General features: G+C 40.0%; 1 protein-coding gene across 1 annotated transcript in view; it reads left to right on the top strand.

The window, feature by feature from the left end:
* LOC125226734 (proteasome-associated protein ECM29 homolog) overlaps positions 1-20,227 on the top strand; it is a 68,922-nt gene that overhangs the window by 5,522 nt on the left and 43,173 nt on the right. The window contains 8 exon segments of the mRNA XM_048130821.1: positions 157-282; positions 1,227-1,338; positions 6,439-6,578; positions 7,149-7,245; positions 8,004-8,093; positions 15,821-15,906; positions 16,994-17,106; positions 18,279-18,491. Of these exon segments, the coding sequence (XP_047986778.1) occupies positions 157-282; positions 1,227-1,338; positions 6,439-6,578; positions 7,149-7,245; positions 8,004-8,093; positions 15,821-15,906; positions 16,994-17,106; positions 18,279-18,491 (977 nt within the window).

Raw genomic sequence — 20,227 nt, 5'->3', positions numbered from 1 at the left:
ACCCGTGATTGTCGCTAGATGTCACTATAACTATGCCTATGCAAATAACTCGCGTTACTCGCGTTTATTATTCCGTTACTTATTCCTCCATGCTAGGACATAGCGATTCAACACTGATTGCCCCACACTGTTTTTACTGCATCAGTTTTTTTACAGAATATTGGTACTAATAATGCCGCTGTTGGGTGACATCAAAGAAGCGGAGCTAAATCTTAAGGAGAAACCAAAGCTGGCTTCACTTGTACTAAAGTTCGCCACGGACATACTGTTGCTGCCTTACAGGTGAGTGCTTCAATCACTAATATTATGTAGTGAAAACCACTAAATTAGCATACTCTCACATAATTTGCTCCACATTGTGATTGTGACCATGATAGTAAATCAAGGGTGAACAGGCATCTTCTGGGTGAGCTCACTCCATCGTAGGCCACGTCTTTGCCTTTGGCTAGTCTGTGGTCAAGAGTAAGCCCATTCATAATAAAAAAAAAATCGCAAAACAATGAGCTTTTTTTCTGTCTCATGTATGTTTCTAATATCCCAGCATTTCTTTAATAATCACATGAATGTAATAAATCTTTAACGAATACCAGTTACGAGTAAGTGCGTTTTCACATTATCCGATCCGATATCGGATGTAGTTGTAGGACCGATATCCCATACATTTATGCCGCCATCTTTGATTTTTGCCTTTGAAATCCTTTGACATCCGATATCGGATTGGATAATGTGAAAACGCACTAAAGGTTATCCGATTTAAGATAAAGTTAAGCATAAACTTTCTATGATTTACTTGATCTTAGAAAAGCGGACAGAGTAAAAAAAATGCTATATTATAAAATAGGCGAGACGACTAAAAAAAACGAATTAGTCCGTCAGTTTGATTATCAAAGAATTTTAGACACTTATTTTTTATTTTTTCTCGTAAACGAAAAATGACAACGGTACAGTGCGTTGAAGTTTCGCGTGACGTCACGCCTACGTACAATTTTTACTTAGAAGTGTCGTCACAAGGATCCGGAACTTTGATGCTCTATATCTTTGTATTTTTTCATTAATTAGAAAAAGCGAAAAATATGTGTTCAGTATTTTTTGGCGATCTAACTGAAGGACTAAACAGAATGCCATTTTTTTTATGTAGTCGTCATCCCTATTGCCGAAAGTACACTTACTAATATTGTCTATGTTTGTTATTTTCGTAACTCTCAATAATCTCTAATTTGTTGCAGAGCTCTGCCAAATCCAGGCGACAGTGAGTTCCAAGTGCCCCCCGGCATGAGCATGAGGACTTATAAAAGGATCGTGGACAAGAACCAACTCAACCCTAGCCAGTTGGAAGAGGTGAGTGGCCAATAGGGAACTTCACTAAAATGAAAATAAAATATTTTATACCATGCACGAAATAAAGCATCAGAAAATTATAAGAAAAACCGGCCAAGAGCGTGTCGGGCCACACTCAGTGTAGGGTTCCGTAGTTTTCCGTATTTTTCTCAAAAACTACTGAACCTATCAAGTTCAAAACAATTTTCCTAGAAAGTCTTTATAAAGTTCTACTTTTGTGATTTTTTTCATATTTTTAAAACATATGGTTCAAAAGTTAGAGGGGGGGGGGCGCACTTTTTTTTCCTTTAGGAGCGATTATTTCCGAAAATATTAAGAGCGTTATAACATTTCGGCGTCGGGCGAAATTAGGTATTTTACCCGCCGCGCGAGCCCAATATGCCGACCCTTTCTAGCACGTCTTATCACTCGCTCGCACTACGATAATGGACAAAACAATCTTGATCCTTTCTATGGAATTTTGATAACAACCACAATCTACTATCTCGATATAAACTTTTGATTTCTAATAAACATTATTTTGTACGAAAATACTAGAATGTAGCGCAAAATAATATCAATTATGTTAAAATTTATTTAAAAAATTAATTATAAAAGTAGATCCCATCCCAAATATTTGCTTTTGTTATATGAAAATTACTGTAATGCTGTATTATGATTACCTCTGTAATCCATTCCTTTGGAATCGGTATAATATAGATTCCTGTAATATGGATTCCTCGGTAATCAAGTACTTAAGTATTTTGAATCCCACTTTACTTCGATTCCAGGCTTATTACTTTACTTCTTTATGTCACTCAAATTGTTTTTGGTTTACATGTCATTCTAGCATTTTCACTTTCACATTTCAAGTGCATATACCACGAGTATAGGTTTTCGGGTGTGCTGATTTAAAAATTAATGACCGATTTGGAATCTGTCATTGCTGACTGTCACTTTGACACAAAAGTCGTCATGGCTGTCGTAAAATAGGTTTTAGGGGGTGCTGATTCCAAAATTAATGACCAATGTGAAATCTGACATTGCTGACTGTCACTTTGACACAAAAGTCGTCATGGATGTCGTCAAACAGGTTTGCAGGGGTGCTGATTCCAAAATTAATGAACAATGTGGAATCTGACATTGCTGACTGTCACTTTGACACAAAAGTCGTCATGGGTGTCGTAAAATTGGTTTTAGGGGGTGCTGATTCCAAAATGAATGACCAATATGGAATCTAACATTGCCGACTGCCACTTTGACACAAAAGTCATCATGGGTGTCGTAAAATAGGTTTTAGGGAGTGCTGATTCCAAAAATAATGACCAATGTGGAATCTAACATTGCTGACTGTCACTTTGACACAAAAGTCGTCATGGGTGTCGTCAAATAGGTTTCCGGAGGTGCTGATTTGAAAATTAATGACCGATTTGGAATCTTGACATTGCTGACTGTCACTTTGACACAAAAGTCGTCATAGGTGTCGTCAAAAAGGTTTCCGGGGGTGCTGATTCCAAAATTAATAACTATTTTGGAATCTCACAGTGCTAATTGTCATTTTGACACAAAAGGAATCATGGGTGTAGTCAAATAGTTTTAGGGGTACTGATTCCAAAATTAATGAAATGATTTAAAAAGTCATGACCGATTTGGAACCTGACATTGCACAGTACCCCTGGAAACCTATTTGACAACACCCATAACGACTTTTATGTCAAAGTGACAGTCAGCAATATCAGATTCCAAATTGATCATTAATATTGAGATCAGTACCCATGACAACCTATTTTACGACACCCATGACAACTTTTGTGTCAAAGTGACAGTCAGCAATGTCAGATTCCACATTGGTCATTAATTTTGGAATCAGCACCCCCTAAAACCTATTTTACGACACCCATGACGACTTTTGTGTCAAAGTGACAGTCAGCAATGTCAGATTCCAAATTGGTCATTAATTTTGGAATCAGCACCCCCTAAAACCTATTTTACGACACCCATGACGACTTTTGTGTCAGAGTGACAGTCAGCAACGTCAGATTGAACATTGGTCATTAATTTTGATATCAGCACCCCCTAAAACCTATTTTACGACACCCATGGCGACTTTTGTGTCAAAGTGACAGTCAGCAATGTCAGATTCCACATTGGTCATTAATTTTGGAATCAGCACCCCTAAAACCTATTTTACGACACCCATGACGACTTTTGTGTCAAAGTGACAGTCAGCAATGTCAGATTCCACATTGGTCATTAATTTTGGAATCAGCACCCCCTAAAACCTATTTTACGACACCCATGACGACTTTTGTGTCAAAGTGACAGTCAGCAATGTCAGATTCCAAATTGGTCATTAATTTTGGAATCAGCACACCCTAAAACCTATTCTACGACACCCATGACGACTTTTGTGTCAGAGTGACAGTCAGCAACGTCAGATTGAACATTGGTCATTAATTTTGGAATCAGCACCCCCTAAAACCTATTTTACGACACCCATGACGACTTTTGTGTCAAAGTGACAGTCAGCAATGTCAGATTCCACATTGGTCATTAATTTTGGAATCAGCACCCCTAAAACCTATTTTACGACACCCATGATGACTTTTGTGTCAAAGTGACAGTCAGCAATCTGAGGTACTACATATTTGTAATCTGAAAGTAATCAAGTCAATAATTTCAGTTATTTTGAATCGACTATGATTCCGAATTATTGGTAATAGTAATTATTGTATAGATGATTAGTGATTCCTTTACATGTAATGGTAATTTACCGTTTCACTTGATTACATTACAAGTAATCTGACACCCAGTAGTGGATTACAAAGTAAAATCAAGTAATCGTGTAATCCGGAATCGATTACGATTTCCCCATCTCTGGGTTTAGTTATATGGTTCATTGGTACTGGTGACCACCATCTGGCTCCATCATCAGACCCTGAGTACCACCTCTTGTCAAAGGTCTTGTTGAGACGAACCCAACGAGCCTAAACACGAAGTCGTTTACTTACATGGTTCACTGGTACTGGTGACCACCTTCTGGCTCCATCATCAGATCCCGAGTACCATCTTGATATGTCTTATCATCTTGACCGTATTGTAATTTTTACATATTTATCATCATAACGTTGTAATACTTTAACATTCAAACATAACAAAATATTACAAAAGCAAATATTTACGGATCTAGGATCAAATTCGTTGGTCGCTGTTTACACACACACAATGCGAGGATAGCCCGTGTATAAACAAGGCGTCCGACCCACACAACGATAAATATTCTCGACGTTTGCGATCAGAACTCGGAGAGCGAAGTGACATACGTCTCACCTATACGAGCTCCGGCGCGGCACTGAAATCGCAGGCGTCCGTCGCCGGTTAAATAGCGACAGGAAGGCTAATTTTCAAAAAATTGGCAAAAAATCATTATATAATATTATAACGACAAATGGATAACAGCAATTTAAGCAGATTGTACAGATTATTTATATACTAAAATAACTTCGATAACATGTAGATTTTCGGAGAAATGATCACTTGTTTCAATGTATTTTCAAGACAAAATTGAGTTCGTTTTACTTTCAATTTCTCAATTTCAAAGGATTAAATGATAAATATTGTTTAATGGGCCTTAAGTACAAGATATTTGGAACTTAAATTTACCTCATTTATGAGAGTGAGCTTATCAAATTGTTGATAATAAGAGCTCCGAATTCTGTGCTTCACGCGGTTTTTCCTAAACGAGCATCAGGAAAACAATCATTACTAATTGAAAAAGCTTTTTTTTTCCATATGTTTTTTAATTAACCGACAGTTAATAAGATGTTCTAACTGAAACAAGTACTTTCACTGTCTTTTAGTATGAGTAAAGTGTACAATTTTGTCGATAAATATTGTGCATTTTACAATATATCGCCTTTTTTTGTCATAGCGCTCTTAATATTATCAAAAAACGATCTTAGTAAACCCTTATTCATTTTTGAATACCTATCCAACAATATATCACACGTTGGGGTTGGAATGAAAAAAAATATCAGCCCCCACTTTACATGTAGGGGGGGTACCCTAATAAAGCATGTTTTTCCATTTTTTATTTTTGCACTTTGTCGGCGTGATTGATATGCATATTGGTACTAAATTTCAGCTTTCTAGTGCTAACGGTTACTGAGATTATCCGCGGACGGACGGTCGGTCGGACGGACGGACGGACGGACGGAGACGGACGGACGGACGGACAGACAGACATGGCGAAACTATAAGGGTTCCTAGTTGACTACGGAACCCTAAAAACGTGGACAGAAGTTATTAACCCCAACGCAAAAACGACGGGTTGTTATAAGTTTGACGTGTCTGTCTGTCTGTCTGTTTGTCTATCTGTCTGTCTCTGTGTGTGTTGTCTGTGGCATCGTAGCTCCCGAAGGGATGAAGCGATTTAGATTTAGTTTTTTTGTCTGAAAGCTGAGTTCAGCTTTCAGACAAAAAAAACTAAAGTTGGGAGTGAGAAAAAACTAAAGTGGGAAGGGGTTTCAGTTAGACGAGAGTGTTAGCCATGTTTCATGAAAATCTGTCCACTATGTCGCGGTCGGCAGTTTTTCAAAATTTTAATTTTGTGGTTAGGTTATTACACATGTTTGACGTGAAATCGTTAAACACGGCAAGAATTTAATTTTTACTAAATATTTTATCTAAATCTAGGCTACTTGCCTCTTCAAAGTCAAATCAGCTTCTTTTTAAGAACTGTCAAAACGAATTTGAACGACTTGCTAATATGGAATTAATATGAAATCGAATTGAGCGACGTCACGGTCAATTCAGTTACTTTATATATTTCTATCTGTCTTATTAAGTAGAAATTAAATTTAAAAATAACTTCTGTCCATGTTTTTCTAAAAAATATCTGATGCTTTATTTCGTGCATGGTATAAAATATTTTATTTTAAGAACAGTCAAGTTCCCTATTCACCTTGCTAGCAGACGCCATTAGTTAAGTACATTGAAACTTTTGTTAATACTTTGTTTTATCAACATAAGTTATTTCCTTATTCGCTGATTGATCCCCATCTAACATAAAGGAGTATCTAGTACTTAGATATTAATTATAAATATGTCGGTATTTTTCAGATGAAATTATCGATAGTGAACTTAATAAGCAAGGACATATTCAATGCTTCCGACGCGTTACTGCCGCTGGTGGTCGCCGCGGCGGACTCGCGGTTCAGCGTCGCTAACCACGCCAACAGCCCGCTCATACGGGCCAACAGGTAACATACCAGTTTTTTTTAATAAACAATATTTTTTGATACCACTTGGATACCAATATCAAAGAAAATTATCACTACGTTGTCAAAGGACATTTTTATACAACATTAAATTACCATTATTCCCAATTAGATGTGTAGCTTTTTTAAAATAGTTAAGTACCTATTTAGAAAAACACTGTTTCTTAATTTTTAACCCCCGACGCAAAAACGACGGGGTGTTATAAGTTTGACGTGTCTGACTGTCTGTCTGTCTGTGTGTGTCTGTCAGTGGCATCGTAGACCCTGAAAGGATGAACCGATTAAGATTTAGTTTTTTTTGCCTGAAAGCTGAGTTAGTCGGAAGTGTTCTTAGCCATGTTTCATGAAAATCTGTCTACTATGTCGCGGTCGGGGGTTTTTTCAAAATTTTAATTTTGTGGTTAGGTTATTAATTCGTTTTTACACAATTACCCAGCTTCATGCAAAATTTGAACCTGCTAGGCCATCTAGAAATGGATTACATGTTTGATGATCGGTGCGTACTGAATATTTTACATAATAATTTAAATTCTAATTAAACTTTTTTTTCAGTTCTGTGGACTGGTCGCAGGCTTCAGTGGTGGCGCCGCTGTATTCGCTGTATTTAGGCACGTGGGGCGGACTAAAGGTGCCTCCAGATGATCGCAAGGTAGGCATGCCAGTTTTAAATATAATAGATTCTGTATTACATCCACTGAATAGGGGAGACGACTAAAAAAAACCTAATTATTCCGTCAGTTAGATTATCAAAGAATTTTAACTTTTTTTTTTTTTTCTCGTAAACAAAAAATGACGACGGTACAGTGCCTACGTACAATTTATACTTAGAAGTGACGTCACAAGCCCCCACTCCGGAACTTTGATGTTCTATATCTTTGTATTTTTTCATTATTTATAAAAAGCGAAAAATATGTGTTCAGTATTTTTGGACGATCTAACTGACGGACTATACAGAATGCCATTTCTTTTATATTATGTAGTCGTCATCCCTATTAGAGATGAATACTTCAGATGGACATGAGTTTTTATTATTTTGGTTAGGACTTCTTTTCGATTGCCCTTCAACTGAGTTTACACCTGCAAGTTATTGCTGCAAGTTTAGAAACAGAGGTATATGCAAGAAAAAGATATCTGCATCCTTTTGCCACTCACTCTTACCCATAGTTGCGTCTCAAAATTTGCAGCAATAACTTGCTGGTGTTATCTCAGCTTTAGTGTTAAGGTATTGCTAAACATTATGTCAAGGTGCAAAAATATAAGTAAGTAAGTAAGTAAATATTCTTTAGCTTTAGTGTTAAAGGTATTGCTAAACATATAACTAGTCAACAGGTGGTCTTAGTAAAAATATCTCTTCCAGGGGACCTTCGGGTGCCTCAACCAGTTTTACATATTTATTATATTTTCTAGGTACCAGCGTGCACCAGACTTCGTCTCAAGATAATCCAGTACCTGAACAAAGCAACAGGAGCAGGCATAATGTTCCCTCATTGTGTACAGGTATGTATAATTATATATCTCTTCAACAAATTATATCAAACTACCTTCTCTACACCTATATAAATTTAAACAAATCTTTAAAAAAAAGAGTGTATACCGGCAACACACTTCTAATCTGTGTTTAGGGCGTTCATGGGCTGCAGTGATCGCTTGCCATCAGGCAACCTGTCTGCTCGTTTGCCTCTTATCACATGCAATAACCTAACCACAAAATAAAATTTTGAAAAAACCCCCGACTGCTACATAGTAGATCGATTTTGATGAAAAAAAAAAAACCGGCCAAGTGCGAGTCGGACTCGCCCACCGAGGGTTCCGTACAAACTTTCAATGGTTAAAATAACCATACTACTCATACTCATATTCATTTATTCATTCAACGCCATTTTACACGTCAAGATTTGATTTAAAAAAATAATATTCATACAACAATAATACTTAGAGAATAAATAGACAGAAGATTGAAATTACAAAAAGTTAGGCAATATTCACATAAAAAATGCACAAAAATATTTTTCTAATTAGGTAATAAAAAAATTGTCATAAGTGTAGAACGGGTGCTCGACCAGCCAATTTTTTAAGCGATAGGTACTTAAAGTTCGACACACTAGGCGCTTCAACCACATATTGCGGCAATTTATTATAGACGGCAGGGTCCATCACATGTGTTAATTTGACCGTAAATTGGATTTCGCCAATTTACGGTCGATACCTACTAACTTTCCGGCATTTCGAATGTTGTACTTGGAACACATGTTGTTAGTTTTGTCACAGAATATATGTATAATAGTACAAGTACAGAAGGCTCACTCCTTTGATGTTCACAAAATGACGCTATTCTAAATTCTTACCTACATTAACAAACGGACCGCACGCGAGCAGCCAACATTGAATTTTTCCCCTCACTAGCTCGGAAACACGTGTTTTGTCCTTTAATACCAGCGGGTAAAAACGCATTTTATCCACTAGTGCTTTAAAATTGATAAAAGTAGGTGAATCTAGTAATAAAGATCATTTACCACCTGTGGAACTACTGGAAGCAGTGATAAAAGAAAATCTTGCAGTACAAAAGGCGGACTCATGCTTTAAGGCATTCTCTACTATGTTGATCTTTCTTTTATGCGGGGGGCTTCGCCCCCCGAGCCCTCCTTTATATGCTCTTAAGGGTCTCAAGAAAACCCTATCCCAACTTATTTTAAATACTACGTTGATCTTTCTTTTATGCGGGGGTTTCGCCCCGAGCCCCCTTATTCATGAGCTCTTCAGGGTCACAAGAAAACCCTATCACAACTTACTTTAAATACTACGTTGATGTTTATTTTATGCGGAGGGCTTCGCCCCCGAGCCCCCTTTATTTCCTCTTAAGGGTCTCAAGAAAACCCTATCCCAACTTATTTTAAATACTATGTTGATCTTTTTTTTGTGGGGGAGCTTCGCCCCCGAGCCCCTCTTTACTTGCTCTTAAGGGTCACAAGAAAACCCTATCCCAACTTATTTTAAATACTACGTTGATCTTTCTTTTTTGCGGGGGCTTCGCCCCCCGAGCCCCCCCCCCTTTATTTACTCTGAACGGTCACAAGAAAACCCTAACCCAACTTATTTTAAATACTACGTTGATCTTTCTTTTTTGCGGGGGCTTCGCCCCCGAGCCCCCCTTTATTTCCTCTGGAGGGTCACAAGAAAACCTTAACCCAACTTATTTTAAATACTACGTTGATCAGTCTTTTGGGGGCTTCGATCGCCCCCCCCTGAGCCCCCTTTTATTTTAAATACTTTGCTCTTAAGGGTCTCAAGAAAACCCTATCCCAACTTATTTTAAATACTACGTTGATCTTTTAAATGACTAAAAATACTAAGACTAACTAATAAGGATTACAATAAACATACATTTTCTATAGTAAAACATATTCATCTCCTCAAATATGCATTAGAATGTATGGCGCCGCTGTCGCATATAACATACCGAAGCAATATTGTCTCTTCCGATTCGTTTAAGGCCATCGTATGCAAAAATTTAAGCATATAACCGTAAAAAAGTACTTAAAATACTAAGACTAACTACTAAGGATTACAATAAATATACATTTTCTATAGTAAAACATATTCATCTCCTCAAATCGCCATCGCATAAATATAACATACCGAAGCAATCTAGTCTCTTCCGATTCGTTTTTTAAGGCCATCGTATGCAAAAATTTAAGCATATAACCGTAAAAAGGTACTTAAAATACTAAGACTAACTAATAAGGATTGGAATAAATATACATTTTCTATAGTAACACATATTCATCTCCCCAAATATGCATTAGAATGAATGGCGCCGGCGGCTGCATATAACATACGATCAAGCGATAATGATTCATTGTAGTTAAAATTCAGTAAAGTACTATGTATAATAAGTATGTATATCGTAGCCTAGCACCCATAGTACAAGCTTTGCTTAGTTTGGGGCTAGGTTGATCTGTGTAAGATGTCGTTCAATATTTATTTATTTATTTATATGTACAGGACTTTTTTGGTAGTGCGCAGGCCCCGAAGGCCCCACGGTCTTGTCTTTTGTATTTTGTTTACCTTTAGAGTTTTTACGCGAGGCCGCAGGCCGAGCTACAGATAGATAGTGCTCCCACGCAGAATACTTTTTACACACTTTTATAATTGTTCTGCGTGGGAGTTGGACCTCCGGCCCGCTGTTTCGCTTTTTAGACACTTTTATTATTGCTCTGTGTGGGAGCACTATCTGTCCGCAGCTCGGCCTGTGGCCTCGCGTACTTGTGAGCCTCTTGGAGACGCTCCGGGCCTTCAGCCCTACGCGGAGCTCGGCCTTCGGCCTTCGCTGGGTTTCCAAGCTTAACGTTGGGCCTCCGGCCCGCCGCTTCGCTTTTTAGACACTTTTATTATTGCTCTGTGTGGGAGCACTATCTGTCCGCAGCTCGGCCTGCGACCTCGCGTAATTGGGAGCGCCTCGGGGACGCTCCGGGCCTTCGGCCCTACGCGGAGCTCGGCCTTCGGCCTTCGCTGGGTTTCGAAGCTCAGCGTTGGGCCTCCGGCCCGCCGCTTCGCTTTTTAGACACTTTTATTATTGCTCTGTGTGGGAGCACTATCTGTCCGCAGCTCGGCCTGCGGCCTCGCGTACTTGGAAGCGCCACGGGGACGCTCCGGGCCTTCGGCCCTACGCGGAGCTCGGCCTTCAGCCTTCGCTGGGTTTCGAAGCTCAGCGTTGGGCCTCCGGCCCGCCGCTTCGCTTTTTAGACACATTTATTATTGCTCTGTGTGGGAGCACTATCTGTCCGCAGCTCGGTCTGCGACCTCGCGTACTTGGGAGCGCCACGGGGACGCTCCGGGCCTTCGGCCCTACGCGGAGCTCGGCCTTCGGCCTTCGCTGGGTTTCGAAGCTCAGCGTTGGGCCTCCGGCCCGCCGCTTCGCTTTTTAGACACTTTTATTATTGCTCTGTGTGGGAGCACTATCTGTCCGCAGCTCGGCTTGCGGCCCCGCGTACTTGGAAGCGCCACGGGGACGCTCCGGGCCTTCGGCCCTACGCGGAGCTCGGCCTTCGGCCTTCGCTGGGTTTCGAAGCTCAGCGTTGGGCCTCCGGCCCGCCGCTTCGCTTTTTAGACACTTTTATTATTGCTCTATGTGGGAGCACTGTCTGTCCGCAGCTCGGCCTGCGGCCTCGCGTACTTGGGAGCGCCACGGGGACGCTCCGGGCCTTCGGCCCTACGCGGAGCTCGGCCTTCGGCCTTCGCTGGGTTTCGAAGCTCAGCGTTGGGCCTCCGGCCCGCCGCTTCGCTTTTTAGACACTTTTATTATTGCTCTGTATGGGAGCACTATCTGTCCGCAGCTCGGCCTGCGGCCTCGCGTACTTGGAAGCGCCACGGGGACGCTCCGGGCCTTCGACCCTACGCGGAGCTCGGCCTTCGGCCTTCGCTGGGTTTCGAAGCTCAGCGTTGGGCCTCCGGCCCGCCGCTTCGCTTTTTAGACACATTTATTATTGCTCTGTGTGGGAGCACTATCTGTCCGCAGCTCGGTCTGCGACCTCGCGTACTTGGGAGTGCCACGGGGACGCTCCGGGCCTTCGGCCCTACGCGGAGCTCGGCCTTCGGCCTTCGCTGGGTTTCAAAGCTCAGCGTTGGGCCTCCGGCCCGCCGCTTCGCTTTTTAGACACTTTTATTATTGCTCTGTGTGGGAGCACTATCTGTCCGCAGCTCGGCCTGCGGCCTCGCGTACTTGGAAGCGCCACGGGGACGCTCCGGGCCTTCGGCCCTACGCGGAGCTCGGCCTTCGGCCTTCGCTGGGTTTCGAAGCTCAGCGTTGGGCCTCCGGCCCGCCGCTTCGCTTTCAGCTCGGCCTGCGGCCTCGCGTACTTGGGAGCGCCACGGGGACGCTCCGGGCCTTCGGCCCTACGCGGAGCTCAGCCTTCGGCCTTCGCTGGGTTTCGAAGCTCAGCGTTGAGCCTCCCGCCCGCCGCTTCGCTTTTTAGATACTTATTATTGTTATACCTGGGAGCACTCTCTATCCGCAGCTCGGCCTGCGGCCTTCGCTAGTTAGTTACGTACCCTCCTCAGTAGCGGTGGTCCACACAACGTTTCACGTTATCCATCGCGGCTGTGTCCCTGACGCAGCCTACCTTAATTTTTTTAGTAGTTCCAGTTCATATCTTCCGGCTCCATCATCAGACCTTGAAACCTAATCGTAGTCAAAGTTCATTTCAAGACTTTTCTAAGAAACGCAAAAACAGCTATGTACGATGTTACATCATGTAGTTCCAGTTCATATTTTCCGGCTTCATCATCAGACCTTGAAACCTTATCGTAGACAAAGTTCATTTCAAGACTTTTCTAAGAAACCCAAAAACTGCTATGATACGATGTTCCATCATGTAGTTCCAGTTCATATCTTCCGGCTCCATCATCAGACCTTGAAACCTAATCGTAGTCAAAGTTCATTACAAGACTTTTCTAAGAAACCCAAAAACAGCTATGATACGATGTTCCATCATGTAGTTCCAGTTCATATCTTCCGGCTCCATCATCAGATCAGTTCAACAGTACCATATTATTGTACTGTCATCAGAACTACATACAGCTGCCAATTATCATTACGCTACGATCCTTGGAAGATGGTTAAATTAGCCTCCGTAGATTCCATTACATAGTTAGTTACATACACGACGACCTAATAAAAGCGTGTTAATATTAATATTAGCGCCATCTAGCTGAGCCCTTCTTCTGTGTGGTACTGAGGTAAGTACGTTTTATTCTTAGACTTTATCTGTCTATACGGAGTTATATATGTCTTTGACTAGAAGTATAGGTACTCTAATGAGTATTATTGTATTTAGCGCCGTCTCTCGGCAAAATTTACTAAGTAATTTACGCGACTTGAGACTTGTGCGAACCTTTAGGCATGGAAAGTCACATGAAAAGTTGTCGAAACTAATAATAGATGGCGCTGCATTTAAATTTCTTGACTGATAACTCTAATACTAAATTGAATATACTCTAAGGTAGAGCAGAGTCTAATACCTCCGCTTTACAAAAGACCGCAATCAAGTAGCACTAGACTTTACTCATTGTTGTGTTCCTGCCGGTGAGTAAGGCAGCCAGAGCTCAACGAGGGTGCGGTACTCCTTCCTTCCTTCCCCCTCCTTCCTTCGGTCCTTTGAGTCGTCGGCACCCAGGCCCCTTCTAAGTACAGGTTTGTACAAGTTTCTAATGAGTCGAGTCGGCAACGCACATGTGCCACTCCTTGAGTGGCAGGCGTCCATATGTAACAGTCACCGCTTTCCATCAGGCGGACCGTATGCATGTTTGCCACCTACGTGGTACAAAAAAAAAAAAAAACTCTCGACGAATTCACCTTAAACATTAAAAACTAAATCAAAATCGATTGATTCGTTCGGGAGCTATGATGCCAGACAGACATGTCAAGCGTCAAACCTATTATTATTATAATATTTTTGCGTTGGTGGTTAAAAACAAGAAACCTCCTTCAAAACTATAATAAAACACAACTTTCTATGAAAATCGGTAAAGTGCGAGTCGGATTTCGACATTTCCATACAAAAAGGTCATGAGCGCCTGACGACATGTGATGGCAACGTACACTAGATTTGTACTTTAAAGATTTTGCGTATATTTTGGAAACTATAAGAGATAGAGCAAATAGACTTCAGATTTTGGTTGTCGGTGGCACAATTTTTTTGTTTTCGTATATATACACCATTTTTTGGACCTATTAGGACAATATTATGGTCAGTGCAGTTCTAAACAGTCGTAAGCGCCTCTTTTTTAGTAGGAACTTAAGTCATTTTGGCAAATGCTTAAAATTTTTAACAATTTCTAAACAGAAATGAATTTCTTTCTACCTGTCCATGGCGCTCACAAAATTTCAAAACATTTAGTAAGTACTTGCAGCGGCAGTGAGTGAAAAATCTCAATTTGAGTTTTTTCTCTTAAGTCCGACTTACGCTTGACTGTAGATTTCTAATAGGTTTTCCTGTAATCTACAGGTAGAGGGCTATCTCGTGTATTTTTTTGAAAATTTTACGCTAAGTAGTTTCGGAGATGAGGGGGGGGAATGGTAATTTTTTGCTTATTTTCTTAAATTACTTCTAAATTACCAAAATAAAAACTATAAAAAAAATATATTTGAGATGCTTATAAAATGCTCTTTCATTTGATATGTAGCACAATATAGTTCTAATAACTTTGATTTTTAATTTTCAATTTTACCCCCCAAAAGTGGCCCCTATGATTAAATTTCGTTTCATTTCATTTAATTATATTACATGTCCGTCTTTGGGCCACTTGTTTACATACGTGTGCCAAATTTCAAGTAAATCGGTCTAGTAGTTTCGGAGAAATCGTCTGTGACAGAGGGACAGACAGACACGCGAGTGATCCTATAAGGGTTCCGTTTTTCCTCTTTGAGGTACGGAACCCTAAAAACTAAATCTAAATCGGTTCATCCGTTCGAGAGCTACGATGCCACAGACAGACACACACACAGACAGACAGACAGACACGTCAAACTTATAACACCCCGTCGTTTTTGCGTCGGGGGTTAAAAATAGGATTGCTGACTGCCATGGATCTACAGCGACAAATTTAGTTTAACAAATGTAGGCGTGAATGTTTTGAATTTTGCGCCTTTTTCAACCCCCGACGCAAAAACGACGGGGTGTTATAAGTTTGACGTGTCTGTCTGTCTGTGTGTGTGTGTCTGTCTGTGGCATCGTAGCCCCCGAACGGGTGAACCGATTTAGATTTAGTTTTTTTTTTCTGAAAGTTGAGTTAATCGGGAGTGTTCTTAGCCATGTTTCATGAAAATCGGTGCACTATGTCGCGGTCGGGGGTTTTTTCAAAAATTTAATTTTGTGGTTAGGTTAGTTTGTGTTGGTATTAAAATAATCTACGTGTTGTGTTATCAGCAGTTCTCGAAAAGTTTGTAGGTACAAAAATTAAGGAAAAAGTTCAATTTTATTATTCCTATTTTGTTACCAAGATTTTTTTGATGAATTGAGATTTTAGTAAGTTTTATTTCGTCATTAAGGTTCTCTAGTATCTATATTTTCTTAATTATAACAATTATCCTCTATATATCTTACGAAAGTCGACTTATATTACTAAATGTTGGTAACAAAATAGGATCAATTAAAATTTGCTGTGGCTACAAAGTATTCGGGAACTGCTCTTATTGCTTCTAGATAATTATATCTTGTTGTTTGCAGGTGATATTCTCGTCTTTGTTCGATCCGAACACAAACTCCAGGCTGCGAAACATGGCGCTGATGTTCTTACTCAACGTTATCAACAGGTGATATGTACATACTTTTATATAAATAAATAAATAAATATTATAGGACATTCTTACACAGATTGACTGAGGCTCACGGTAAGCTCAAGAAGGCTTGTGTTGTGGGTACTCAGACTACGATATACATAATATATAAATACTTATATACATAGAGATATAAGCAGGAACAAATATCTGTGCTCATCACACAAATAAATGCCCTTACCGAATTCGAACCCGGGACCGCGGCGTAGCAGGCAGGGTCACTACCGACTGCGCCAGACCGGTCGTCATGTATTGACATTTTGACCAAATTACACATAAATAAAACATTTACAAAGACTAACCCCTACTAGACCCGACTTGCACGATCCAGGGTTAGCCAACTAACCTAAACGGTTAACTCCTAGCGTTTAAACCCAGGTTACTAGCTAACCCTGGATCATACAAGTAGCCCTTAGTCTTATGGTTGCATGTTGTCTTTCGATAATTGACTCTTTGTATACATTATGCAATTCATCTTGTAAGTCTAAATCAGGGCGAGGTTGTGCTTTGTACAAATTAACCTCAATCAAAGAGGATCGAGTATTATAGAGAGTTACTGTCAAAGTAAAATGAGTAATCATAGTACATTTGGTGCAAACTGTAACGCTGTGTAAATTGTATATTATATTAATAAATAAATAAATCTCTCGACACAGGCTTATAACTTTTGAACCTCGTCGTTTTGACAATTTGGCCCATATTGTTAGCTTGATATGTGTTAAAATGTCGAATATTAATATTAGCGCCATCTAGCCGAGCGTTCCCCAAAGGTGTAACGCCATCTAGGCCACTGTACCTTTTTCTCTAGGGCTTTAAGGTACGTTTTTTTTCAGAGTTTATGCGTCTATACGGAGTTACATAAGTCTTTGTCTCAAGTCAATGTATTGACAGAAAAATATTTTGTATACAGTTCCTACTATACTCTGTCAGTAAATAAGAACAAAGAAAACTATATGCATCCTTTTCTTTAGGGTGCTAGAGAAAAGGATAACTATAGTTTTCTTTGTTCTTATTTACTGACAGACTTGTTTGACAGAGTATATAACTAACTTCACTTTTTCAGTGGTGACCTAAGCCAGCTACGGAAAGTGTCCTCAGTGTTTCTGCAAGGCCTGCTGAAGATCATCCGTTCTGATGAACACGCGGAACACCAACCCAAGGCCTACATGTGTTTAGGTAATTTGCAATTTTATTTGATTTTAAGAAATTAAAAAGCACATACTCCACTTAACCACATTTGACAAGACACATCATCAGACGTTTATGGAACTTCCCATACAATAAAATTTAACGAACGCTTTAACGATGACAGACGGTTTGATGCAACTGGCCCTAAGTGAAAACTCAGCTTAAGGTGTAGTAGGTTTACATTTTAGAAAGCAGATTTTTTGTAAATTTATGTCATAGTTGTGAAAATGTACTTATGAAATATTTCACATTTTTAGGGTTCCGTAGTCAACTAGGAACCCTTATAGTTTCGCCATGTCTGTCTGTCCGTCCGTCCGTCCGTCCGTCCGCGGATAATCTCAGTAACCATTAGCACTAAAAAGCTGAAATTTGGTACCAATATGTATGTCAATCATGCCAACAAAGTGCAAAAATAAAAAATGGAAAAAAATATTTTATTAGGGTACCCCCCCTACATGTAAAGTGGGGGCTGATATTTTTTTTCATTCCAACCCCAACGTGTGATATATTGTTGGATAGGTATTTGAAAATGAATAAGGGTTTACTAAGATTGTTTTTTGATAATATTAATATTTTCGGAAATAATCGCTCCTAAAGGAAAAAAAAGGTGCGTCCCCCCCCTCTAACTTTTGAACCATATGTTTAAAAAATATGAAAAAAATCACAAAAGTAGAACTTTATAAAGACTTTCTAGGAAAATTGTTTTGAACTTGATAGGTTCAGTAGTTTTTGAGAAAAATACGGAAAACTACGGAACCCTACACTGAGCGTGGCCCGACACGCTCTTAACCGGTTTTATTTCATCAATTGATTTGCACATCTATAAAAAAACACTTTATCTATGACTGATACTTGAAGAGTAACAGTTGATGATCTCGTTGTCTTGACTCGACTAGCTTTTACCCGCGGCTTCGCTCGCGTTACATTCGAAAATTGTGGAATACTCCACACAGTCTTCCACCGCCTATTTTAGGGAAGTGGGGAGTTAGAAAGAGACAAAAATAGCCTATATCACTCCATCCGTTCAACTATCTCCTCTTAAAAAATCACTTAATTTGTCACTCCGTTTTGCCATGAAAACGGACAAACAAACAGACACACACACACTTTCCCATTTATAATATTAGTATGGATATCAAATTTTGTTCTTTGTTTAACAGGCAGGCTAGCAATGAAGTGTCCGAAGACGATAAACAACCAGTTCGCGCTCCTCGAAGAGTTAGTCAAGAAGATTCCAGAAGCCACTCCAGAGATGAGGACAGCCTTGCGGGACGCTTTACGCTTTACTGGAGGGTATGACTCAGCTTGTCGTTGGTCAACATTCTTCGAAGATTCAAGAAGATCAACCCGGAAGGTAAATAACCAATTTAAAAGTGGAAAAAATACCTTGGGTAAGACTAGGGGCAGCTCACTCCGCGATTCTATCACCGCGCTACTAGTATATGCCGGCGGTACCTTCGCGCTGCGCAATCAAATTCAATGTCGGCTGCTCGCGCGCAGTCCGCTTGTTAAGGGGCTGACAACACCCAACTGCGCAAAATTGATGTTACTTGCGCAGTTTTTTAAGACAAACTATTAGTTTTAGTAAGGCAAGTAAATTATATGTTATTATTCATTATATTTCAACGAACATAGCCGTACTCGATACACGATTTAACGAAATCGGCTCGATAGAAAAAAAATGCAAAGATTGGTCTCGAGTTCGTCATTTAACGGTTCTATGTCGTTCAATTATACACTTAGTTGTCTTTAATTAAAATTACAATAACAAAAATATACATGTCTAAAACACTGACGAAACAGATTGCACAAATAATGCATCTTTTATTTTAATATTTTTCCGTACTTTTCGTACCTAGCCGCCCTGTTTTAGTGACATCGCGCTCTCACTTACTCCCATGCGAATAGACAGTGTACGCTAGCGTCAAGGTCATTGGGTCTTGTCAGCGTCTTAATGTAGGCAAAGAGGATCGAGTATTAAAGAGCGTTACTGTCAAAGCAAAATGTGTAATCACAGTGCATAGACTGCCATCTCTCCACACAGGCTTAAAACTTTTGAACCTCAGTTTTGACAATTTGGCCCATATTCTGAGCTTGATATGTTTTAAAATGTCAAATTTTAATATTAGCGCCATCTAGCTGAGCCTACCCCAAAGGTGTAACGCCATCTAGGTCACCACTGCTTTATCTATATGGTACTGAGGTACGTTTTTTTCTTAGACTTTATCCGTCTAGATGGAGTTATATAGGTCTTTGATGTAGGTAAGATTTATAATGGCGGAATTTTGTGAACATCAAAGGAGTGAGCCTTCTGTACTTGTACTATTATATATTCTGTGGTAAGACAAGAACGAAACGTGTCTCTGTCGCTAACATACAAGATGGATAGAGACATTACTGATTCGTTTGCTGCGTCTGCCTGGTCAAGACGATCATCCATACTGGCTGCCTGTCCATCATAGTAGGCTTGTGTCGTTCACGAACTATGAACTGTTAGGAATAAAATCCCATCAATGACCGAAATGAACTGAATCTTTCCGTGCTCTGAGAATCGGTCTTTGCTCATTTAGTTCAGTATAGGATCGGCGAGCGCGAACGGTTTGGATCGAGAACGAGTGTGTGACTGCGCCGACCGAGAGCGAGAGCTACTTAGCAGAGCAACAAAAAAAGTCAAGTTTTCATATTGAACTTCGGTTACTTACAACCTTTCGGCCCGAAATGTTACTATCTGTGGACTATTCGTATCGTTTTGACACTATTCGGTCCCATTCATTCTAATCTTTCCGACCGCAGTGGTCGCTGATCTGGCTGAACTAAATGAGCAAAAGACCTAAAAGAGCGAACTAGTTCGTGGGAGCGATTGAACGAGATCGCAGCGCTCCGATCAACGAACGAAACGGCACAAGCCTACTTCATAGAAACGAATGACTGGTGATCAAATCCGGACTACTATTCATTGCATGGACTGAGTACATTGTTTTAATAAAAATATACAAATTTTAATGACTTTTAGTTTTACATTATCTCGACTACTGATATGCCGACGGAAAGCTTCCAAAATTCTGAAATTTTCACATAGGAAAACTTCGGAAACTTTCCATTTCATAAA

The sequence above is a fragment of the Leguminivora glycinivorella genome, chromosome 5, assembly GCF_023078275.1.
Source record: "Leguminivora glycinivorella isolate SPB_JAAS2020 chromosome 5, LegGlyc_1.1, whole genome shotgun sequence".
Lineage (NCBI taxonomy): Eukaryota > Metazoa > Arthropoda > Insecta > Lepidoptera > Tortricidae > Leguminivora > Leguminivora glycinivorella.
The sequence above is the reverse complement of the archived record's forward strand: the minus strand, read 5'-3'. Positions and strand labels throughout refer to the sequence as shown.